The sequence below is a fragment of the Leiobunum rupestre genome, chromosome 7 (assembly GCF_980474605.1).
Source record: "Leiobunum rupestre chromosome 7, qqLeiRupe1.1.hap1, whole genome shotgun sequence".
NCBI lineage: Eukaryota > Metazoa > Arthropoda > Arachnida > Opiliones > Sclerosomatidae > Leiobunum > Leiobunum rupestre.
The window spans coordinates 22,084,590-22,109,306 of record NC_143390.1 but is presented as its reverse complement, the minus strand read 5'-3'; the positions used below and the strand labels follow the sequence as shown (position 1 = coordinate 22,109,306).

Here is a 24,717-nt window from a genome sequence, read left to right as displayed (position 1 = left end):
CGCCGACCGAAATAGTTTCGTCTTCGTTCTCCTCAAGATACGCGCACGTTTTAAGGAAAGCCTCCCTTTGCTCCTCGTTCTCAGGTCTTCCAACAGGAAAGCTTTTCCGGAGCGGTTCTACGCGGTATTGTCTCGGAACTTGCTTCCCAGTTCTGAAATTCCCACTGCATGACTTATGGTAAACGCAGTCAGCAGCGTGGAGGTCCGACAAGAAGTACTCCACTCGTCCTAGTACCACAAAAGACCATTCGTCCCCTCTTTGACGACACGTATCTTTTATCGCGTTTGCAAATGAATCAGTTCTAACCTTTTGGGCTTCATCGAAAGGTTTATACTTTGTAGTAAAAGCAACAAAAGTACCGCAAAAGAGACAGTCGTTTTTCGAGTCGTACTCGCCATACAAAAGTCTACGACCGCAAACGATACTTGGCTTCGTCGGGCTGCCATTTTCACGAGAGTCTGTCTTTGTCCTCTTGTCGGTGAATTTTTTCCGGCAGCTCACATGGACGCGAGAGCCGGGAGAAACAGTGACATCAACTTTTCGTATTTTGCTGAAATTATTTATTGTTTCCGCACCTTTTTCTTGTAGGAAAACTGTGGAATTCTGGTCTTCCGGAGCTCTTTTCTTACAGATGGCGCATAAACTTTCACTTGACATTACAAGTTTCACTTACTTAAATTATGTAACTTTTAAGAACTAAAAGAGTACATCTATTTCCATAAAAATCGAATACACTAAAGAGCGGTAAAGGAAAAACGCTCGCGCGCGACCGCTAAGACAATCGCGTGAGCGCTTAAGCCAATCACGTTCCGTCAGTCGACGTCGCCTGATCGTTTTGTTTTTGTGGGTTTTTTTTTTAAAGGATTATTGGTTTACGTTTTGTTTGGGATGTGGAGATGGTTTCTCTCCATATAAACAGGGATAATAAATTGAACACATCGGCATGGCTGCAAAAATTAACACGTGCCGACTGCCGAGGGTAATAATTAAGAAACTTTACAGTAGTTACGTCACAGGCTGCGGCTTTAAACCTGAGGTGTCTATGAAATTCGATTTAATTAATTTCACGTTTCTTATCTTTTTAAATAAATAGTGTTTATCTTGACGGGAATGCTTAGAGAATGAAATTTCCTTTAGAATAAGCCCAAACTCGGCATAAATCGTCCCAGTCACAATTGCGATTTTCGATATTCTAGGGTAAAACGGTCGCCATATTGGATTATAAAAACAGCGGTATAATATTATTACTGCGCAAGCTCGTGATACACCGGAAATATAGATAATATACAATGTCGAGGGTATTTTCCAACGTTATGATGTTTTTTTGCTTAGATATTCCGTGATTTACGAAGAACTTGCGTCCGCCATCTTGAATCCAAGATGGCGGCGGTAATTATTTTTCTCCAGTAATTATCCCCTATAACTGTGAAGTATATTCGCCAAATTTCAGCCTTTTATCTCAAAGCATGAAGTCGGGATAAATTTTTAAACTCCCCCCCACCGTATTTTCCAAATAAAATCTAGCTTGACCACTTGTGACCAGTTTTGACCACTTCCCCATGGGGGGATTCATGGGGATTTTTAAGGGACGGTTCAGACCGATATTAGGAACACATTGCAAAAGAGAAAAATTCTATTGCAATTTGTTCTAGGTACACCCCTTTTTTAATTTAAATCCACTGGACTAAATAGGTCTTCGAGCAAACGCGAAACTCACACCCCCCCCCCCCCCCCCCCCCTCTAGGAATATAATACTGCGTATTTCCATCCTCCTAGGTTGGCTGGGATCTAGGAATATGAAAGCTGGGATGCTGGAAAAAGCCAGACCATACGTTGTAGAGACCGTATCGCCATCTATGTGAAGAGAGGAGAAGAGTTTCCCAGATATCACACTTTCATCATTGATTGACTTGTCATTGCGTACCTAAAGTTGCGTATTAGTTCAATCGATTTGGTGTAACACAGTTTGGCAATGATGGTTTATTTATATTTAATAAATAAATTAAATAAATCAGAATTAGGTTCAAAATTTGAAAGGCATAAACTTCAGTCTGTAAATTTACAGAGTAATGTAGAATCTTTTAAAGAAGAGGTTTCCAAAACACTCAACAAATCTCCCAGTGAAATAGGTGAATTGGCTAATTATTATACTTTTCATAGGGCATACTGAGTAGAAAATATTAATTATTTTTTAACGTTAAAACCGAAGAACTTGTTTTCCTTGGGAAATGTTTAAAAATGGAAGATACGCTGGAAAATTGTGGAATTCAACCTGGAATGACTCTTTACGTTTTTCCAAAACACGTTATTTTAACTCCATCACCGAGACAATCTGGTCCACCAAATCAAGCTGAAATACATCAACTATTCATTGCACTGAAAACAGCCCAGTTAAATCCTTCATTTCATAGCACTGTACGAATTTCATTAGCGTATAAATTTGCATTAAATTTCTAATATATCTGCAATTTTTTAGCTACAAATGCTCAATAAACCTGAAGTTATGGAAAATATTGTGGCTGCAACACCTGGTTTAGCTGATGATCCAGTTGCGCAAGGTCATATCTAAATTTTGCTTAATGTAAAGTCTGTAGTCAAATTACTAAAATTGTTCTTTCATTTTTCAGCAATTTTACAAGATCCAGAAATGTTAATGCTCTTAGCTGATCCAACACAAATGGAAAAGTGTGTAAAATTTCTTTTAAATGGTTAATGCATCGCTGGCACTGATTTTTAATTACTTTTGGCAGAATATTGGAGCAGCATCCTTGTTTAGCAGATGCAGCCACACCAGTTGCAGCCGCATTCCATGAAGAAACATCGGCAGCATCAAGCAGAAACAATACGAGTCTTTCACTAGCTTCCAGTTCAGGACCACCAATTATATCTTACTCGCTAGACAATTTGAGTGATGATGATGAGATGGATGCCCAACCCGACAGTGGAGGAATGAGTTTTGGTGGTCTTTCAACACCTAGCCCAATCACTCCTACACAGTTAGCTTCGGCTTTAGCTAGTGTTGCAAGCGGGGCAACAGGATCAAGAACTAACGGGAGCTCTTCGTCTCAAATTCCACCTTCACCTGGTCAACTTCAAACACCTCCCTCAACACCCAGATCTTTTATCACTAGTGAAATGTTTAGCCAGGCAGTTCAACAAGCATTGGGAGTTGTAGCCCAACCTCAGAGTTTACAAGTATAAAAAATTGTGACTAATTAGTGTTTATTTTCAATTAATAATTATATTTTCAGAGCCAGCTTCAACAGCTAAGAGATATGGGCATTAGTAACGATGCTACAAGTTTAAGGGCCCTGGAAATTACTAGTGGTGATGTGCATGCGGCACTGGAGCTTATATTTGGTGGGCTTATTGATTTTGATAACCCTAATCAAAGCAATGCCTAAATTACCCATTTACGCTGTAAAAATGTTCTTAAATGTGTTGTTAAATAAAAGTCAAATTTATCATCAATGGAACAGATTTTTATTAATTTCCATGTACACAAAATGTCCCAACTATTTATCTTCAGGCTTGTTGTAAACATAGGTAAGGCAACATTTTCCGCAATATTGCCTATCAAAATGGGATGCCATGAAAACTCCGGCACCACATTCTTCACTTGGACATTCCCTTCGTAACCTAGTTATCTTTCCATTTTCATCAACTTTATAGAACTTGAGTACAGCAAGCTTAACCTTCTTCTTCTTATGCTTGTTCTTCTTGGGTGTGGTGTAATTCTTCTTCTTGCGTTTCTTCGCTCCTCCTCTCAATCTCAACACCAAGTGTAAAGTCGATTCCTTCTGAATGTTGTAATCGGATAAGGTTCTGCCATCTTCCAACTGTTTGCCAGCAAAAATAAGCCTTTGCTGGTCGGGAGGGATCCCTTCTTTATCCTGAATTTTAGCTTTTACATTTTCAATAGTATCGCTCGGCTCAACCTCAAGGGTTATTGTTTTACCCGTGAGGGTTTTGACGAAAATCTGCATGATGGATCTGTAATAATAACGAAATTTTCATAAAAATTATTCCTTATAAGTTAAATTAGGAGAATAACCAAAGAATGCCTACTTTCGTCTTCCACGTGCACCTTAAAATGGCCGTCACGCCGTGTAGAGGTTTCACAAAGAAATATCACTGGAGGCGCTGCAGGCAAGCAGTGTTTCCACCCCCTTTATCTAAAATTTTTTCCGAAGGTAGAAATAGCCGCCAAGTTCAAAAGTCAAAAATATATAAAAACCCAAAATGCTGTAAACCAGTAACAAATAAATAAAAATGAGTCTAGAAGCACGATTAGATTAAGTTACGAGTTAGAAGGCTGCCATGTGAGTGGAATCACCAGTATTCTTTGTGGGAGCACGCCATCTATTTTAAAAAATTGAAAGTTTAAATTTATTTTAATAGATAGCGCACTGCTGCGTGGATTAGTAGCACTCTCGTGGCAGCCTTCTAGCTTGCCCGTTTTCCTTGAGATTACCGGATTCTAGTGGTTCTAGTCTCATTTCTATTTCTATGGCTGTAAACTAAAAGGAATTATTACTCATGGCACCAAGATTGGTAGTCTCCTCCAATAAAATTTTCTCAATTGGAAAATCAAAGGCCAACGGGAAAATTCCAATTATTTGTGACATTGCTTTAGACTTTGGAAATCTCCGCCAGCAACCGTCATGAGCTTTCATCACTGGGAACTTCCGTCCTTAGAAACCGACTCTATTCGCTAAGCCGTTACGAATGCTAACCTTACCCATCGTGCTTTGAATCTTTATTGAGTAGAAAGGTTTAGTGCAACCATTGCAATGTGTATTTAATGTATTTTCTAATTTTATGTATAGTGTATCAACAGCAACTTACATTTTCCAAGTATTATCGGATAAGGTCAATTTGAATTTGGCTGACAAATAGGAAAAATAAAACACAAAATTTAATGGACAAGGTTAGAAGTTATTATTATTATTATCCTCCTTGGCGGAACCACTCTACGGCCTCTCATTGGCTGAAGGTTCAAGGCGAACTGGCGTCAAGCTCGGCCGTAGGCGGCAGCATTCTAGTTACCTATGAGATTTCTATGTGTTGAAAGAACTAGAAACTTAGCTAAAAATTGTGGAGGAAAAATTTACGACAAACCCAAAAAACGTGGCGTTCATTAGCCACAACGATCTCGATAGCTGTTGAATCAGAAACGCTGTCAACTCTTTACGTCACTTCAACCACGCCTACCCCGCAAAAATTCCAAAAGTTGCTCTTCAATCGTAATTTGTACTTTTAATTTTAATTAATGATTTAAATTTATTTTAAAGAAAATAAATTGAGGTAATAGTTTCTTATGACCTAATACTAATTTAGAAAGTATCAGTTTGATGTTCATTAAATATTGCGTCGGTAGGAAAACTAATCTTGTTATTTCGAGTTTTCGACACTGCTCTTTTTTAAAGGTTTAAAGGTTTAAAGGTTTTATTTAAGCCGTCAGGATGACACCCTTTTAAAACAGGGCGGCTCTACAAAAAGTGAGCACAGCTATCAAAATACAATAATATATTCAATACATCCAAAGGATGGGACAAAATGGACAGACTAGTAAGATAATAAACTATTAATATAATAAAGTAACCTAGCAAATAATACAAAAATTCGGGTAGTTCATATATCCCAAACAACGTGCAGTGTTCCAGTGTTAAATTGTCAAATTGTTAAATTATTAGATTGTTCAAATGGTCAAATGGCCACTGTGGTAACTGTAGTACCTGCGGCCGGGTGTCCCGAATTTATAGTAAGTTTTCTCTTTTGCCACGTAATTAGAATCGAGCAGATTACCGAGCGGTTCTAGTTAGGCGCGTCAGCCGCTTCTAGGCCTTAAAGATGTTTCAAGTCTGTGTATAAATTTGCCTTTCGCCACTCTACCGCGTCGTCCTTCACTGCTGTTTCTGGGCATTCGAGTAATACATGTCTCAGATTTTCCCTCGTCGCGCCACAGAGGCGGCAGTGAGGGGAGGAATTGAACAATTCCGACTTTCTGTGGCTAGTGAGGAGAGAGCCTGTCCTGGCCTGGAATAAGAACCCACTGCTCCATGTACCCCTATAACAACCCTCTTTCCGGGGTTTTTTTTCACTGAGTAGAGCTCCAGGCTTCGTTTTGATCGCACATCTGCTCGCCATTTCGTTTCAGCGTGGTCTTGTGCCTCACTGTTAACTGTCGTTTGCCAGTCCTCGTAAGTGGTGAGGGCGCCTCTTTTTGTACCAATTCCGGCCACTTTGTCCATTTGCGCAAATCTTTTTGTCCAGCTAGTTTCCAGCCTGTTCTGCCTTATAAAGTCGTGCATTTGTTTAGGGAGGCTCGAGTCAGGTAAGAATTTCAGGCGACCACCGTAACATAATTTGCTACGGGCCTCTCTGTCTATCATGGTCGACCAGCCCATCTCCCCTTGGACTGCGGCTTTTGCAGCAAAAGCACCTGCGTTGAGGGCTGTCTTCCCCACTTCAAACTGGGTTCTCTCTAGTACTCAACCAAGGCGTGGGGAGAAACAGAGTACCTCGTTCCCATACGTTAACGCCGGCACTGCGACGACTTTCCATAAGAGTCTTCCTATTGTGTATTTGTTGTACGACTTTTCCGCCATATTTCGAACTGCCCATCTTAACTTGTTACACCGTTTAATGAGTATTACCTCGATTAGATCCATATAGTTTGCATTAGAGTTGAAGGTAACCCCTAGGTACTGAAAACTATCGACATACTTCAGTTCGGCTGATTGTAGGTATAGCGTGGTATGTTGCTTGCCCCCCCCCCCCCCCCCCCCGATAACAAGGATTACTGATTTTGGTAGGCTGAAAGACAGACCCGTATGGGTAGCGAATTCCGTGCAGGTGTCTAAGAGTTTCTGCATGTCCTGAACATTGTTCGCGAAAAGAGCAATGTCGTCTGCATACATAAGGCACGTGATCATTAGTTTATAGTTTTCTTTACCGATAGTTGCGCCGACGTTCCTCTCCAAAAGGCTGGAGGCCAGTTCATCTATGAATATTATAATAGCACCGGGGAGAGTGGGCATCCTTGTCGTAATCCTACCCGACTTTCAAACGCTGGGGTTGTTACTTGGCCGATGGTATAGAAATAGTAGCATTTCGCGTATAAGGCCGAGATGGCTCTTATAAGAGCGAGAGGTATCCCTTTATTCTTCATACATTCCCAGAGTTGTTTCCTGTCTACGGTATCATATGCCTTTTGGATGTCCAGGAAGGCAATTTGTAGCTGTTTACCGTGGGCGAGGGACAGCTCTATAAGTTGTGTGATAACCATAGAAATCTCATAGGTAACTAGAATGCTGCCGTGTAACTGGAAAGTGGGCCAAACGCCGTGGCAGACGATAGCCAGATCTCAGCCAATCAGAGCTCAAAGAGTGGTTCTGCCAAGAATTTAATGTCACCAGAGAGAATGACGTCACCTATCTCCCGCTATAGTAGCGGATCCAAGGAGGATTATTATCCTCCTTGGCGGAACCACTCTACGGCCTCTCATTGGCTGAAGGTTCAAGGCGAACTGGCGTCAAGCTCGGCCGTAGGCGGCAGCATTCTAGTTACCTATGAGATTTCTATGGTGATAACTAATAGTTGGTCCGCTATACGCCGATTTGGAAATTTCAAATTCAATGGTCTGAAAGTACTGCTGTCGTCTGCTTCTCAGTTGCTTAAACGTTGAGACTGGTGGCAATCGTGTGTGGATTAAAATTTTAAATCTTTTAACAAATTTAATTTAAAAATCAACTGATTATAAGTATTTATCATTAAATTCATTCGTAAGGATGGGTGTTCCGGCTTTTTTCCGATGGTTAAGTCGAAAATATCCATCGATAGTTGTTCATTGTGAGGAAGAAAAAGTAAGTTTGTCCAAGGCTTATTACAATCGTCTTAAAAAAATATTTCTGAGTTACCGCTTCTGTGCCATAAAACTGTTTATCTATCATCATATTTTAATTATCTTGTCTCATTATTTAAAGCCAAAAATCATTAATGGTCAGAAGATTCCTGTTGATTCTTCTCAACCGAATATCAATAATGTAGAGTTTGACAATTTATATTTGGATATGAATGGCATTATCCATCCGTGTTGCCATCCTGAAAACAAGTATTATGACAAAATTACTAACAAAATCAAAAAAATTTAAATATTTAACTTTCCTGAAAATTATAGGCCAGCTCCAAAAAATGAAGATGAGATGATGGTGTTGATTTTTGAATATATTGACAGAATTTTTAGCATTGTTCGTCCAAGGAGACTGTTGTACATGGCAATAGATGGAGTGGTAAGATTTATACCTATTTCATTCCAGTTTGCACAATATAAGAGGTTATTTTGTTTTAATGTTAGGCTCCCAGAGCTAAAATGAACCAGCAGAGATCTCGCCGTTTTAGAGCTTCTAAAGAAGTTGCTGAAAAGGCAGATGCTATAAAAGAAATTAGAGAAAGTCTGCAATCTAGAGGAGCTAATGTACCCCAAGAGAAACCTAAAGAAGAACATTTTGACAGCAACTGCATCACTCCTGTTGGTTAACGTAATTACCTTTAGAATAAACGCACTTACACTTAATTTGTATTTTTAGGGTACACCATTTATGGACAGACTGGCAAAATGCCTCCATTATTACATTCATGACCGACTGAACAATGATCCTGGATGGAAAAACATTATTGTTATATTGTCAGATGCTAATGTTCCCGGAGAAGGCGAACACAAGATAAATATAATTTATAATTTTATTAATAAGATTAAGATTATTATACAATATAAGTAAAAACACAATAATATTGCGTAAGTAAACGGTTTATTAGGCCAACTAGTTTTGGCACAACTTTGTGACGACTTACGCAATATTATTGTGTTTTTACTTATATTGTATTTTTAATTCATTAGCGTAAGGTGTTTTTAACTTATTTCATAAGATTATTAAGTATAATTTATTATTTTTTATTTTTTCAACACATTATGGATTTCATTCGGAAACAAAGATGTATGTTTTATTAACACTATTCATATATTATCTTTATACAACTAAAAATTTATTTAATTTTTCTATAAACAGCAAATCCCGATCATGATCCCAATACACATCATTGTTTATGTGGAGCAGATGGTAATTCATACAGTAAATTACATATTTTTAAAAGAAATTATGCTATAATATAGTTGTTTTTTTTAGCCGATCTTATTATGTTAGGACTGGCAACGCATGAACCAAATTTCACCATTATAAGGGAAGAATTCAAACCAAATCAACCCAGACCTTGTGATCTTTGCGGTCAATTAGGTCATGAACTGAAGAACTGCGACGGGTTAGCTAAAGAAAAACAAGGAGAGGTATTTCTCTATTTCTGCTAAATGTCTTCCAAACTTATAAGTATATTAACCTTCTGTATCAGTTTGATGAATTGGAAAAACCTATGGCAGCTGAAACTGATTTTATCTTCATACGACTGTGTGTTTTAAGAGAATATTTGGAAAGAGATTTGGCTATGCCTAATTTACCATTTCCATATGATTTTGAAGTAATTGAAATAATTTTTTTATTTTGGTTTTAATACGTATTAAATGAGGTTTATTTGCAGAGATGTATCGATGATTGGGTTTTCATGTGTTTTTTTGTGGGAAATGACTTTTTACCTCATCTTCCGTCTTTGGAAATTCGCGAAGGAGCAATTGACAGATTGGTTAATTTATACAAGAAATGCGTCTATAGAACAGGGGTACAATAATTTTTTACTGATATGGTAACTTAAGCTAAGTTTTAATTCAAATTTTGTTTTAGGGTTACTTAACTAATAGTGGATTAGTTAATTTAAGTAGAGTGCAGTTGATTATGACTGATTTGGGAGAAGTCGAAGATGAAATATTCAAAAGAAGGCAACAAAATGAAGTATGCTTGTCATTTATTTAATTTTTTACTTGAAGCTTATAAAACTTTGTTCATAGCTTAACTTTAGAGCACGTAACAAGGAGAAGAAAAAAAGATTAAAGTTGGAGAAAATGGCAGAGAAACCAGCTTGGACACCTGACGGCCAATTTGCACCGAGAGTGAGTTTCACGCATAATGAAAACAACTTGTCATTTTTGCTTTCGTATTAACGGAATTTTACATTAGGATGTGAGAAGTGGCTCTGGTCCAATTGTAAATGCTCGACAAGAAGCTTATCAAATGAGAAAGCAAGGAATGGAACACAGGGGAAATTTGGACGCTGCTGATGCATTGAGGGCCATGTTGAAAGAAGTAACTAATCATATTATTTTTTATGGTTTTTGTAATAAATTATCATTATTTTTCAGGATAAAATCTCTGACAAGTCGAATCAGAAAGATGGTAATAAAGGAAATAAACGTAAAAGTGCTGATCAAGCGGGAGACAGCGATAGTGAAGAAGAACCTTTGGACGAAGTAAGGTTATGGGAGGATGGGTTTAAAGAAAGATATTACGAATCAAAGTTTGAAGTTGATCCAGATAATTATGACTTCAGACATAAAGTTGTAAGTTATTTGATGAAATTGCATCATTATGTATTTCATATGAAATCTAATCTCTCTATAGGCTGCGGCTTACGTGTTAGGGCTCTGCTGGGTGTTGCGGTATTATTATCAAGTATGCAATGGTCAATACAGTTGAAAAAATTACATTTCAACTTTAAAATCGTTATGTATAAACCACGTTTTATTTTCCCTCAGGGTTGCGCATCTTGGAAGTGGTTTTTTCCTTATCATTACGCACCATTTGCATCAGACTTTGTAAATATTGGAGATTTAAATTGCGACTTTGAAAAAGGAACAGTTCCTGTAAGGCTGATACCATTCTTAAAATGAAAGCGCCAAGCTTCTGAATATCGGCTTATTTGCATTTCAAATAACATTTAGTCTCTAATAAATATTTACAAAAAATTTTAGTTAAATATCATAAAATTAAATTTAATCGCCTTCACATTCATTCTACTGCTTAAGGCTTGGCATTTCCTTGATCGACTTTGCATTCATGCTACCGTTTAAAGCTTGGCGTTTCCACGTTATGAATAGGAATACTTTACTTAATATATCTCGTTGTTTTTGTCATTAGTTTAACCCCATGGAGCAGTTGATGGGTGTATTCCCAGCCGCGAGTAAACAACATATACCAGAATGCTTTGGTAATTTAATGGATGAACCAGTAAGTTTCTTTATCTCTTTAAATTGCCCAAAATCCCTAATCTTTCAACTTTAATTACCAGGATTCACCCATCATTGACTTTTACCCAGTTGATTTTAAAATTGACTTAAATGGTAAAAAATTTGCTTGGCAAGGTGTAGCGCTATTGCCATTTGTTGATGAACGAAGATTATTAAACGCATTAAAAGATGTATACGATACATTAACAAGTGAAGAAAGTGAGTATCTAATAATAGCATTACTTAAAGAGCAATCCTAAAAATGCAACTATTGTTTAGTGAGGAGAAATACTCGTGGTGATGACAGATTGTACATTCGAATGCTCCATAGTGGTTATGATTTTCTGGCTGCGTTATATGAAAGCCCCAATAACAAAGCCAAAACATTCGAACTAGGTACAAATTATTTTAATGGAATGGCTGGAATTGCTTTATTAAGTGAAGAAGTAGTTGGACCAGGAGAGTAAGTGTTTTAATACAACCAAGAATCCAGAAAGCTATTTGCAACTATTATCCCAAAAAATTAACAGTCAGGACATGCAGTAAGATACCCTAAACCCTTCTAATCTGATTTATAGCTGTTTGAATCTCCTCTCGGAGCCAGGCACCAACAATAAAGTACAGCTCTATTGGGTTCCTGGCCATCGGGGGTTCTATAGTAATGAGAAGGCCGACGTCTTAGCCAAGAAGGGGGCAGAGGTTGGGTTCTTTGGTCCTGAACCTGCCATTCCTATCCCCTCTAGAATAGTGGGCCGCCTCATCTCTAATTCTGTGACTCAAGCTTTGGCTTGAGATGGATGGGCCCCTCTAGGCAAAGAGTAAAGGAGTTGCTCTCCTTCTAAATCCAACATTAGGCTGGTCGTGGGCCTACTAACAGGCCACTGCCTACTTAACAGACATCTTTACTTGATTGGAATCCATGTTGATTCAATCTGTAGGGCTTGTCTGGTTGAGGAGGAAACATACTCTCGTGTACTTAGTAGGGCTACGTTCAGCAGCAGTCAACGGAAAAAAACCCGATGGATTTGATATTTTCCACCGATGAGCTTTTTCGTCATAATGACGTCGGAGGTTGATGAACGCTTTTATTCAGTCATCGGTGTTTTTTAAAATGCCGTAGCTTTTATAGTAGTTTTACGTCAGAAATGACGTCAGTCATCGGAAAAACCGACTCCTCCAGCCGATGACTTCGGTGAGTAACCGATGACTATCGTGATGTCAAAACCGGAAACGCTACAAAGCGTACAGTAGGAAACCGATGTCACCGATTAGTAATCGGTGAGTCCGATGAGTTCTGCTGAACGTACCCTAGGTGTGATTATTACGCGGCCCAAAGGTTCTAGCATCTTGGCATGCATCAGTTGGAAACCTCTGATTTCTATAACATGCCTTCCAAGTGGATTATCCATTTTGTGTTGGATATTGGACTGTTTAAGTCATAATGTTTTGGGGTCGAAGTGCGCAAATGGGCATATCTTTAGCTCTTCTCCCCACTCATCAATAATAATAATACCCGAGACCCTCTCACTTTTTTTTTGCTGATTTTAGAGAGATAGATTTAGCCCTGGCTCAAATTCGTAGCTTATTGACCCGTCTAAATACTTGAATTAATGATCTAATAGTATATATTGTGAAGAAGATTCTTGAATCTATTTCTTTGTTGGTGGTCATAGCTAGATGAAATCCTTACTCTTTCATTAGCCAATCAAAACTTCGCAGAGTTTTAATTCATTTAACCACAACCCACCCAATTCTTTCACAAAATACCATAGGGGTTATGGGCTTTATTCCAAGTAGCATTATGGATTCCTGATAAAACCTTGTCTTGTAAATTTTATAATTCAAGTTAATTACAATTTAAATTTTTATAGAATGCTTGATAGTCCAGTTAAAGGGCTGGACCCTCTGTACGATAATTCCACTGTATGGTAAGCATATTTTATTTAAAATAGCAATTCTTTATAGTCTTAAAAAAAATTATTATGTTAACCTTATTCATATTCAATTATAAATAAAATAGTTGATTCTTTTGGTTGCATCATCAGAATGATATCAAACTAACTTGTTCAACAAGCAGGTTTTTCTTAATGTACATAAGGTTGTAGAACTAAAATCCTTGTTAGCCCCCATTTTTATTAACTAATATGAAATGGCTCTTAAACATTTTAGCGTTTAAGGATTCAGAAGTCTAGTATTATTTTATGATTTTGGTTGTTGAATACAACCATAATTATAATATTGAGCACGTTCGAAGAGGTAAAAAAGACAAACGACGTTTGGGGAAACTAAAATATATTTATTAAATTAAGCTGATACGCAGTACGTCGGCTGATAGGCCTTCAAGGCGAAATTATAAGTTAAGACAAACTAACAAAATGCTTTTAAAATTAAAACACACAACGCGATAAATGCTTTTAAAATTAAAACACACAACGCGATAAATTAAAAACACTACAAATACAACCTCGGGACACTCATAAATAAACCTACTAAAAAGGAATAGTAGGTTTATTTTTGAGTGTCACGTACGTGTGGTTTTCATGTTTTTCTTTTCTCATGTCGCTTGTTTTTATTTTTAAAACATTCCGTTAGTTAGTCTTAACTTGTAATTTCGCCTTGAAGGCCTATCAGCCGAAGTACCGCGTATCAGTTTAATTTAATAAATGTATTTTAGTTTAACCAAACATTGTTGGTCTTTTTTACCTCTTCGACCGTGTTCTTTATTGCAACGGTGGTTCTTGTTTTCTTGCATAATTAGACACACAAACATGTTTCATTTTAATATTGCCCACCATACTTCCATGTTAGTTTTTAATTTTGTTGCATTATTTCCAAAACTAGGTAAATTGACTTCCATGGATTTATTTATTTATTTTTTTTTTTGACACAACAAAAATAAATAAATAATTTCGCATTTATTGTTTTTTTTTTTGTTTTTTTAAATCACAATTTTGTTTTGAGCTACTTGATTTTGGAACTAGTTTAACATCTTATCATCAAAGTTGGACATAACTTTACCAAATTAACATAACAGTGCTGGTTCAATTTTGTAATTTTTAGCAGGATTTTGTCAAGAAAATTTTTAGTTATTTCTAGTTTTAAAATAAATACATTTTTATTTCATGCTGTGAAATAACTTTGTCATTTCAGTGTCAAATTTCGTGATCCTATCTATGCTGATGAATTTATTTACCCTGCTAAACGCCTACCAGGGGCAAAGTAGGTTTCTTTATATATTTTGCATATTACGTAAATAACCATATTTTTCCAATTTTGGTTATTCTGTGTAGAGAGCCTACAAAAGTCTTAAAGCCTGGTGATTATGATTCAAATAATAGAGGATATGGAAACAATTTCCGCAACAATAACAACTGGAGGCCTCAAATTGGAATGGCGCAATCGAGACAACGTGCCTCACTCGATATATCAGGACACAGAAAATTGGAGTATAATATATCAATCATTAATACAATTTCTTTGGAAAATGTTGGTTTTGCTAGGGCTTCTCAACCCTGAAGCAAATTGCAGTCAAATTTATCAGTATATTTCATTCTTCTAAGTACTATGGCTTAGGCTCTAGTTCTATTTATGGTTAGAATTCTCTTAAGCAGGGCTGTAGCTAGCCAAAATTGCGTCCAGGGCAAGTGAAAATTTGGCGCTGCCAATAAGCTTAAATTAAATAGAAAAATGATATTTTGGCACCCCTAGACCCTAACTCGCCAATGACGACCAGGGCGGCCACTCGGCCCGCCCCTGCTCTTAAGTAATGAAAATTTTGTTGATATGGAACCACATAAATAATCTTTTGTAGTCCACAGATACTCCAAACTTTTAGACTCGTTAGCTGTAACCAATAATTTCCACTATTTATCTATTACTTTCAAAGTGTTTAATCTTGCATACTATCTAATTTTAGTAGAGGGATGAACCAACATAACGAAATTGCTCCTCCTGTCCAAGGTTATGGGAGAAATAGCGGCTATAACGCTAGACCAGAGATGTTTCAAACTCAGCGATCTTTTGGTGAGTCTTAGATTTTTGTGTTTATTAATTTAGTCAAGAGGAGTGGGAAATATAAGATTATATATTCCATTATTAATTAATACAATTGGTGATAACTTAAAATGGGTTTTATGCTATTGCGTAACTGTCAGGGGCCAAAATAAGGATTTTTTAGAACTGTTCAAAAAAAATTACAAATTAAACCCACAAAACATAATTAAATGAGCTATAAAAGCAGTTGGAATTCAGAATTTGTAGCAGGCAAATATTTTAACAAAATTATGAGAGAAGAAAGGGCTGTAAATAAGTAATTTAGTACTGCAAAATTGGCTGTTTGTCGGAAAGATCCATCGACTGCGACATCTCCCATGAGGTAAACAGCTATTTGAAATTTTTCATACTTTTTTGCGATAAATTAACGATAAACAGCACTGCCCAAATCCGATTTTAGAACTGCAAATCCTAGTTTCAAAACTACCAGAATTGCCCACTAAGTTAAGCCCTGGTAACTGTTACACTACTTATTCAACTTTTTTCAATGTCTCAATTTGATCGAGGTTAACAAAAGCCCAATTCAAGGGCTCTCTCTCTCTGTCAGGATACGGGCAATTATTGCCTTCTTTTATCCGCTTCGTAGTGGAAAAAGTTTGTTTGTAGCAGTAGGCCCCTGCCCCAATCCTCCCCTTTCATGTCAAGTGACTTCCTCTCCTTGAAACACTTGAGTTCTTTTATATTATGGGAGCCTATTATTATTGTCATTGTCTGGCCAATATAGCCAGTACTACGCTTTGCGTAGCTCTCAACAACTTCAAACAAAATGTTTCGGAAGACTTTCAGCTTATTAACTTTGAAATTTTTTATGGTAGTTGGGAAGACTTTCCTAAAAACAATATCTGCGACGATAGTAGGTCAAGTCTGTTTTCCTTTTGAAAGTGGGCCCCATTATTCGCCTATTACTGCGGATGCCCCGTCTCTCGCTGTTGTTTGATCAGGGAAAGGGGAGACGCGGCTATTAGATTTTCCATGCCTAGACCCTCGAAAAATCAGTCTCTTAAAACGACTTCTATGTCTGCTATTCTTTTCCATTTGTTGTAAATTTTTGTGTTGTGCAATGATAAGTCAAATGTTAGATCAAAAATATTGACGCCACAGATGGCGCCAAGATCGCCACACCCCCTTCTAGTTATTATAGTCTAATCAGGATGGTCCAAATAGGACGCATGAAGTGAAAACTTTTTAAATTATCAAACGATACGTAAATGTAAATTTTGGTATATATTCTATGACATTTTGTATTCTTAGGGTATTAACCAGCTTTGAAAGCCTACGTCCTCGTAACCAAAGTTTTTACGTTTAAGGTTCTCTATGTAGATAAAATACGATTGTGGAAATTACTAAACTTTCCTACGGTTGGGGGGGTTAGTTTGGTATTAAAAATTACTGATAAAACGGTCCGAAACCGTTTTTGGGGGATGAGTCGGGATGTAGACTAGCGAACAACTATCTCAGCGGGAATCGACTCAATAGACAAAAATGTCGCGTGCCAACACGTGTCCCGCACGACGTTTGATCCTTATCCTCCCGCTGCGGACAGATCCGGGCAGGCTGATCCCTTTTCTTCCTCCGTATAACGGACACGCGAATCAGACGTAATAAATAGAGCCGTTTCTATTCCGCGAGAATGCGGAGAGAAAGCCAGTGTTCTTTTTCCAATAAAAGTTGCTGGCCTATCGCGTTTTTTCGACTTGCTGAGTTTTCGAGTGCGCTCCGTCGAGACTGTCGGAGGTCCGCGTCTCGCCCCTCGACTCTCCCGCGTGTGTTTAGAACGTGCCTAATCGGGGGTTCACTTCCGCTTTGAACTCTTTTTATTTCAACTACCAATTTTTTTATTTGCTCCCCGTGTAGAGTGTAAATCTAGTTTAAGGATCCAAATTGGTAAAAGCAACGGAAATTTGCTATTTTAAAGTGTTTCATTGTACGAAAATCCGTTAGAAAATGAAATTTTATCTAGAGTAATACAGGAGATTTGCTTCCGAATGCGACGCATCTTAGGCCTAAAAGAAGTGTTGAATAAACAGTCTGCCCCAAATGACGCTACATCTTCACTCGTACACGTTCTCCCTACACGTTTTACTAGCGCGGGCTTAACATCTATTAGCGTGAAGTTATTAAAACGCATTTTGAAATATGCACTAATGATTGACTCACCTAGCTTCTACGTGGAATTCTTAGCTTTTGGGGAGTACCAATGATATGGTCAGGGTTGCCAGATTCCAAGCGCTTTATTATCGTACCGAGTTTCGATTTGGATCGTACTAGATAAAGAAGGATCTTTCAACAAGTCGCTTAAGCCCAAAAGATGTTTAAAGATAAAAAAAAACAGTTTGATAAACCTATTATGACGTATAATTTCGTTCTCTTTTATGTAAGAAAAAAACGTGAGAAAATATTTTGTGGATATTTCCGATTCATGGCGACAATGATCACGCCCCGACCAAACCGCAAGATCGTATTTGGAAGTGGGAGTCTGGAATCTGGGAGATAACCTTTTGCTAGAGATGCAATATTTAAAGATAAATAAAGGTTTCGGCTCTAAAAAAAACAGTTTTACACGGATCGTACTTTGGATCGTATTTTTGCCGTACGATCCAGCCTTCAAATCATATATCGTACCGCGGGTTCAATTATCGTACAAATACGATCCGGATCGTACATCTGGCAACTCTGGATATGGTTTAACTTTCCCTTTCGTCAGCAGTACTTACCGAAAAATCCCAAAACCTACGTGGCTTACAACTTTACATTATATAGAAGTTAGGTTAAATTTGTGTATTCTTTGGGAGAATGACTAGTCCCAATTTGTGAATCTAAATTTAGTTCAAATTCTTCATCAAAATAACTCCTTATCCGTTCAACCAATTTTTACGAAAAGTTTTCTGTTTATATATTTAAATACTGATCTTTCAACGAACGTAGCTTTGAAATTTCGTGCAACTCACACTTAAACTTTATTGGTTCTCTTAGTTTGCGTATTCGTTGAAAGAAAACTGATGTATCAGATTTTTCAGCGATATCATACCTTCACCATTTTGAAATCCTTATATGTCTTCCCGCGTTTATACGAGCAAGCGTCAGCTTTACGTAATTCCTAGGCTTCCCATTGAAATCGCTTTGGTTAAAGGCTTAGCGGGGGCTTCATAAAAGCGAACGAAATATGGGGTAACCCACAGCGGGGGGCAGTCCCCCGTTGAAAGAAATCTTGGATTTGGGGGGATTTCGATAAAGATGATCCTTTTTATCTAACCCGCCGATAGAAAGTGTTGGCGATACCGCGGGGGGTTTCGTTGGGCTCTTTTCAATATTTCGGAATGTTCAAAAATGCCACCGATTTCTTTTGGCTCGCTATAGATCCGGGTTGTAGTTTTCTTTAACCGTTTGACCAAATAGAGAAGCTCCCGAAATAAAAATGCCTCGAGGCGAGATGATTCGAAATATCCGTTATTTCTCGTTGTCCCATTTCCTAAGGCGAAAATTATTTTTTACGCGCAATCTAAGGGATTTGTGTATATTAGTTTCACGTACAGTGTAGCCGATGCCGTCGATGCCGCCGTATCGTACATAACTCCTTACCAGTTAGGGTAATACAGGGTTCGTACACGACCTGGAAAACCTGGAAATTTGAAAATGTTTCCAAAAGGTCAGGGAAAAGTCAAGGAATTTTAAAAGGTTTCCAAAAGGTCAGGGAATTTGGAAATGATTCCAAAATGTCAGGAAAAAGTCAAGGAATTTGAAAATTGTCCCAAAAAGTAAGAGAATTTTAAATTGACCCCCAAAAAATCAGGTAAATAAATTTTTGAAAGAAAATATTTTTCAAGATTTTTACCTCAAACCATTCATTTATACTATACAAATGGTCAGGGAAAATTACGCAATTTGGTCAGGGAACACCTGGAAATTTCAGGGAACTTTATTCCGTAAATTTTGTACGAACCCTGTAATAAGTTTTATTTATTTTTATTTCTGGCCAATTCAAGAAACCCCACGTATGCACTATTGGGATATTTAAATTTCGAGCCAATTGATACAGGCGCCATCTAATTCGTTCGCATTTCGTTACCTTATTTCCAAAACCAGGTAACTCGAAAAATTCGGTTTGTCTAAAAATTAAAATGTTCGTGTTTCGCTACTTTATTTCCAAAACCAAATAAATTCGAAAAATTAATTTTCGATAAAATTCCTCTTGGGTTTATTAAGTTAATGTACAAGATGATTGAAAATTTGTTCAAATTTAAATTTAATATTTAAAATATAGTTAATACATGGTTAGGATTGTGTGTACTTATATGTCCGTGACATCTTGTTCTTTATGGAATTTTATTTATCGCGTGAAGACGGAATATCCACGTCATTTTTTTCTTTCTAGCATTGTACAATAGCGCAAGGTTCTACTCAACGCGTGTAATGAGATTTGAGAAAATTCTGGCCCGCGGGTTTGATTATGTAAGGATGTTCTCTCTGCCTCCACCAGGGGGCGTCTGTTGTACCGTGGGATCGATAACTGGAGGTTTGGCGGCGAGGCCTATAAAATGGTTGGGCGGGGGGAGGGCTTTGGTAATTTTGATTTAATGAACCGTTGTTTCGGGCTAAGTTAAAGCCTCCCCCGGCTGGTATAGGGCAGGGCTCGGCGCGCGCCATGTTTGATCCCATTAGAATAAGCCTGATTAAAAGCTACCCCTCTGCCTCTCTCTCCTGATCATCTTGTCAGATCTGTCGCTCCACCGGGGAGACCCTGTTTACTCGTTGTAAAGGTTTAGCCGTTGATTTCACCTGACACTTTGGTCGAAGGTGTACGGCGTGGACTGCCGTATACTTTACCCCCGCAGCGGGCTCGGGTGGATGTACTCTAGTTTAACGCCTAGATTGGCGCGTCTTCTTGATGGCAGTCGTATTTACGCTTTGGCTCGATAGGCCGACTCTTTGCCGCGTTTCTAATTATGATAATACGCTCGCCTCACCGCGCACCAATTTAAACAAACAATGGCTCGTTTTGCTCGACCAATACGCCGCAACTAGATCTAATATCACGCCTTCGATCTAACATTAAATTGAGAATTTGGGACAAAACGCGTATTGAATTATTCTATATTTACCGGGGCTTCTCCAGCGATCCTACAATTCTGAAATGCTCCTTTAAAATTCTATAATTCAAATTTTTATCCTTAGTTTCCTATAATTCTGAAATGCTCCTTTAAAATCCTATAATTCTAAAATGCCCCTTTTAAATCCTATAATTCTGAAATGCTCCTTTTAAATCCTATAATTCTGAAATGCTCCTTTAAAATCCTATAATTCAAATTTTAATCCTTAGTTTCCTATAATTCTGAAATGCTCCTTTAAAATCCTATAATTCTGAAATGTTCCTTTAAAATCCTATAATTCAAATTTGTATCCTTAGTTTCCTATAATTCTGAAATGCTCCTTTAAAATCCTATAATTCAAATTTTTATCCTTAGTTTCCTATAATTCTGAAATGCTCCTTTAAAATCCTATAATTCTGAAATGCTCCTTTAAAATCCTATAATTCAAATTTTTATCCTTAGTTTCCTATAATTCTGAAATGCTCCTTTAAAATCCTATAATTCAAATTTTTATCCTTAGTTTCCTATAATACTGAAATGGTCCTTTAAAATCCTATAAATAAAATTTTTATCCTTAGTTTCCTATAATTCTTAAATGCTCCTTTAAAATCCTATAATCAAAATTTTTATCCTTAGTTTCCTATAATTCTGAAATGCTCCTTTAAAATCCTATAAATAAAATTTTTATCCTTAGTTTCCTATAATTCTTAATTGCTCCTTTAAAATCCTATAATTCAAATTTTTATCCTTAGTTTCCTATTATTCTGAAATGCTCCTTTAAAATCCTATAATTCTGAAATGCTCCTTTAAAATCCTATAATTCAAATTTTTATCCTTAGTTTCCTATAATTCTGAAATGCTCCTTTAAAATCCTATAATTCTGAAATGCTCCTTTAAAATCCTATAATTCAAATTTTTATCCTTAGTTTCCTATAATACTGAAATGGTCCTTTAAAATCCTATAAATAAAATTTTTATCCTTAGTTTCCTATAATTCTTAAATGCTCCTTTAAAATCCTATAATCAAAATTTTTATCCTTAGTTTCCTATAATTCTGAAATGCTCCTTTAAAATCCTATAAATAAAATTTTTATCCTTAATTTCCTATAATTCTTAATTGCTCCTTTAAAATCCTATAATTCAAATTTTTATCCTTAGTTTCCTATAATTCTGAAATGCTCCTTTAAAATCCTATAATTCTGAAATGCTCCTTTAAAATCCTATAATTCAAATTTTAATCCTTAGTTTCCTATAATTCTGAAATGCTCCTTTAAAATCCTATAATTCAGAAATGCTCCTTTAAAATCCTATAATTCAGAAATGCTCCTTTAAAATCCTATAATTCTGAAATGCTCCTTTAAAATCCTATAATTCTGAAATGCTCCTTTAAAATCCTATAATTCAAATTTGTATCCTTAGTTTCCTATAATTCAAATTTTTATCCTTAGTTTCCTATAATTCTTAAATGCTTCTTTAAAATCCTATATTTACTATGTTTTGAGCTTGTGTTATAAAATTCTAAAACGATTGTACATCAACAGTAAATATGTTTCGTCTGGTAATTTTTTCTGATATAAAACTATATATTCTATAAAATCTGTATATTTCTATATTTTAAATCTATAAAACTCGTACAAATCGGTAATTTAATCATGTAAAACTCCTATAAAGGGTAAATTTTGTCATAAAACTCCTATAAAGGGTAAATTTTGTCATAAAACTCCTATAAAGGGTAAATTTTGTCATAAAACTCCTATAAAGGGTAAATTTTGTCATAAAACTCCTATAAAGGGTAAATTTTGTCATAAAACTCCTATAAAGGGTAAATTTTGTCATAAAACTCCTATAAAGGGTAAATTTTGTCATAAAACACCTATAAAGGGTAAATTTTGTCATAAAACACCTATAAAGGGTAAATTTTGTCATAAAACACCTATAAATCGCTAATTTATTCATATAGTTTTCCTATACACGGTACTGGGAAAAGTCAGGGAATTAGGAAAAAATTCTAATAATCCGGGAAACGTCAGGGAATTAGGAAAAAATTCTAATAATCCGGGAAAAGTCAGGGAATTAGAAAATTTATCTAAGAATCCGGGAAAAGTCAGGGAATTAGAAAATTTATCTAAGAATCCGGGAAATGTTAGGAAATTTTTAGAACTAGTAAAATAAAATAAGGGAAAAGTTGGGGAAATTTAAGAACTAATAAAAATAAATTTCGTTTTCTTTCTTTTTTTCTTATCCTTTGATATTAAAATTTTAAATATGTATATTTTATCCTTGTTTTCTAAGCCCTTTTAATATGAAAAATGCTATTTATTATATTTCCAAATCGTTTTATGGGTAAGCTGATCGCAATATAGATATTTATCTTGTAAATTGGTCAGTTAAAAGGATTTAATATGGGCAGGGAAAACCTGGTAAAGTCATAGTGTCAATTCTGCTATAATGATAAGATATTGATCCGATAATTCCTATATATGTTTGGCAATATTGGCCGGGAGCCTTTGGCGTATCGCGTTTCTATCATTCCATAGCGACAAAAGAGAAGTACGACAGACAGGAAAATTGCAATAATATTATGTTTCTTCTATACAATAATACTCGGACCACGGTTCCCTCTTTCAATAAAAGGGATGTTTTTCCTCCGATCCTGGCTATTTCGTGTTATCTTTAGTCGCTGACCGGCCAAGCGCGTTTAAAGGTCACTTTAGGGTGAAATAATCAGCTTGACCCCGTTACAGCGGGTGCCCCTTTCGAATAGACCTTATCGGAGAAGGTACCCCCGTAACACCCGCGCTCTTGATTCTTCCCACTTTTTATCGTTCTTCTTTGTCAGCCCCGATAATCAGTTCCCGTTGATTCTCCCCCCTTTTTCACCCCCCTGTCCCGGTCCCTGTCTCCGCTCGAGATGAGCCAATTTGGAATCGAAAGAAGTCATCCACCCGAGATTCCCAATATTTATACCTTATTTGCGACGGTGGTCTTCTATTCAAAAGTTTCCGCGGTTGTCGAGTCATAATGGTGGTCTATTGCCATAAAAATGGTGTATTTTAATACTGTCTCCGTTGACCTATACCGGCTCAGTACGGATATTTTTGTTACTGCGAGTATCGAGTCATAACGGTGCTCTATAGTCACTCAAATTGTGGATTCTAATATTGTATCGGTTGACCTATTTCGATCTCAATATCCAATGTCTGTTTGTTACAGAAAAATATGTAAATCTTGTTTTCTTACGAGTTAAAACGAGTAATTTAGTTTTATATATATTAGTATTATATATTTATGTTCAATATTGATATGATATATTATATTATATATTTATGTTCAATATTGATATGATATGATATATTATATATATTTATGTTCAATATTGTATTATATTATATTATGTTATATTATATTATATATATTTATGTTCAATATTGTATATATATATTATTATATATATTTATGTTCAATATTGTATATATATATTATTATATATATTTATGTTCAATATTGTATATATATATTATTATATATATTTATGTTCAATATTGTATATATATATAATTATATATATTTATGTTCAATATTGTATATATATATTATATATATTTATGTTCAATATTGTATTCTATATATTATATTATATTATATTATATTATATAGAGCTAGGTGTCGCTGAGATCCCATTTAAATCCTGTATACTCTGCAGAATAAATATTTTAGAAATCTTCAAAATCTCGAAATCTAAGCGTAAATCAACACGAAAAACGTATTAAAAACAGGGTTGTCTGATTTAAATCAAGCGATTTTATTGATTTAAGTCACACAATGTATTTAAATGAATGAATAAAATATGGCACAAAGTAGATTCTTAATAAATACATAGAAAATATGAGTCAACTCAAATATTAAATAGTAATTAAATTTAATTAGGATTTGATTTAATTCAAAATAGGCTAACTGATAAAAGTTAAATATCCGTTAATTATACAGGAAAAGAGCCATTATTTGTATAAAAATCAATAAAATCAAAAAAAATTATTTGATTTTTATTAAAAATTTAAAAAAAGTGGCAACCTTGATAAAAAATAATTTTCAGATTTCCATTATAACTTTAGTCATTGTAACACTATCACCTGAAACTAATTTTCATAGGAAGTTTCTTTTCATTTCATTGGCCAAAACTGGCATTCAAACAGACTTAAACTGAGTCCCTGTTTCGACACACCCTTGACCCCCGTCGAAAAGACGGGGATTCAACTCCGACTCTCCGAGAGAAAAACATACTGCATTTTACCAAGAAACCTTCTATTTTACCAAAATCTCATTTTCAACTAAAAAGGTATACGCAACGCCATCTCTTGGGTACTTAAAATTATCGGAAAATTAATTTTAACAGCTCGATTAAT

The 24,717-nt window shown here is 36.0% G+C and overlaps 3 protein-coding genes across 3 annotated transcripts in view; 2 read left to right on the top strand and 1 right to left on the bottom strand.

Moving 5' to 3' along the window:
* Positions 1 to 1,787: 1,787 nt before the first annotated feature.
* On the top strand, positions 1,788 to 3,477 carry LOC149935150 (ubiquitin-like protein 7). Its single transcript, XM_090181637.1, has 6 exons — positions 1,788 to 2,130; positions 2,211 to 2,416; positions 2,478 to 2,559; positions 2,629 to 2,686; positions 2,752 to 3,196; positions 3,253 to 3,477. Exons 1-6 carry the CDS (start codon positions 1,974 to 1,976, stop codon positions 3,403 to 3,405), a joined length of 1,101 nt encoding a protein of 366 aa, XP_090037763.1. The 5' UTR covers positions 1,788 to 1,973; the 3' UTR covers positions 3,406 to 3,477.
* Positions 3,462 to 4,199, bottom strand: RpS27A (ribosomal protein S27A). The gene is made up of 2 exons (XM_090181638.1): positions 4,070 to 4,199; positions 3,462 to 3,994 (listed from the first exon to the last, which is right to left on the bottom strand). The coding sequence occupies exon 2, from the start codon at positions 3,985 to 3,987 to the stop codon at positions 3,517 to 3,519; it is 471 nt and encodes a 156-aa protein (XP_090037764.1). The 5' UTR covers positions 3,988 to 3,994; positions 4,070 to 4,199; the 3' UTR covers positions 3,462 to 3,516.
* A 3,466-nt stretch (positions 4,200 to 7,665) lies between these two features.
* Positions 7,666 to 24,717, top strand: part of Rat1 (5'-3' exoribonuclease 2 Rat1) — a 40,211-nt gene continuing 23,159 nt past the window's right edge. The window contains exons 1-23 of the mRNA XM_090181251.1: positions 7,666 to 7,869; positions 7,990 to 8,117; positions 8,184 to 8,295; positions 8,361 to 8,534; positions 8,593 to 8,729; positions 8,975 to 9,000; positions 9,073 to 9,123; positions 9,190 to 9,347; positions 9,410 to 9,535; positions 9,596 to 9,733; positions 9,796 to 9,903; positions 9,960 to 10,061; positions 10,129 to 10,254; positions 10,311 to 10,508; positions 10,570 to 10,620; positions 10,704 to 10,811; positions 11,086 to 11,175; positions 11,237 to 11,393; positions 11,454 to 11,637; positions 13,046 to 13,102; positions 14,325 to 14,393; positions 14,465 to 14,620; positions 15,091 to 15,197. Of these exons, the coding sequence (XP_090037377.1) occupies positions 7,795 to 7,869; positions 7,990 to 8,117; positions 8,184 to 8,295; positions 8,361 to 8,534; positions 8,593 to 8,729; positions 8,975 to 9,000; positions 9,073 to 9,123; positions 9,190 to 9,347; positions 9,410 to 9,535; positions 9,596 to 9,733; positions 9,796 to 9,903; positions 9,960 to 10,061; positions 10,129 to 10,254; positions 10,311 to 10,508; positions 10,570 to 10,620; positions 10,704 to 10,811; positions 11,086 to 11,175; positions 11,237 to 11,393; positions 11,454 to 11,637; positions 13,046 to 13,102; positions 14,325 to 14,393; positions 14,465 to 14,620; positions 15,091 to 15,197 (2,638 nt within the window). The 5' untranslated portion in view covers positions 7,666 to 7,794. The remainder of the gene's footprint in view (positions 7,870 to 7,989; positions 8,118 to 8,183; positions 8,296 to 8,360; positions 8,535 to 8,592; positions 8,730 to 8,974; positions 9,001 to 9,072; positions 9,124 to 9,189; positions 9,348 to 9,409; positions 9,536 to 9,595; positions 9,734 to 9,795; positions 9,904 to 9,959; positions 10,062 to 10,128; positions 10,255 to 10,310; positions 10,509 to 10,569; positions 10,621 to 10,703; positions 10,812 to 11,085; positions 11,176 to 11,236; positions 11,394 to 11,453; positions 11,638 to 13,045; positions 13,103 to 14,324; positions 14,394 to 14,464; positions 14,621 to 15,090; positions 15,198 to 24,717) is intronic.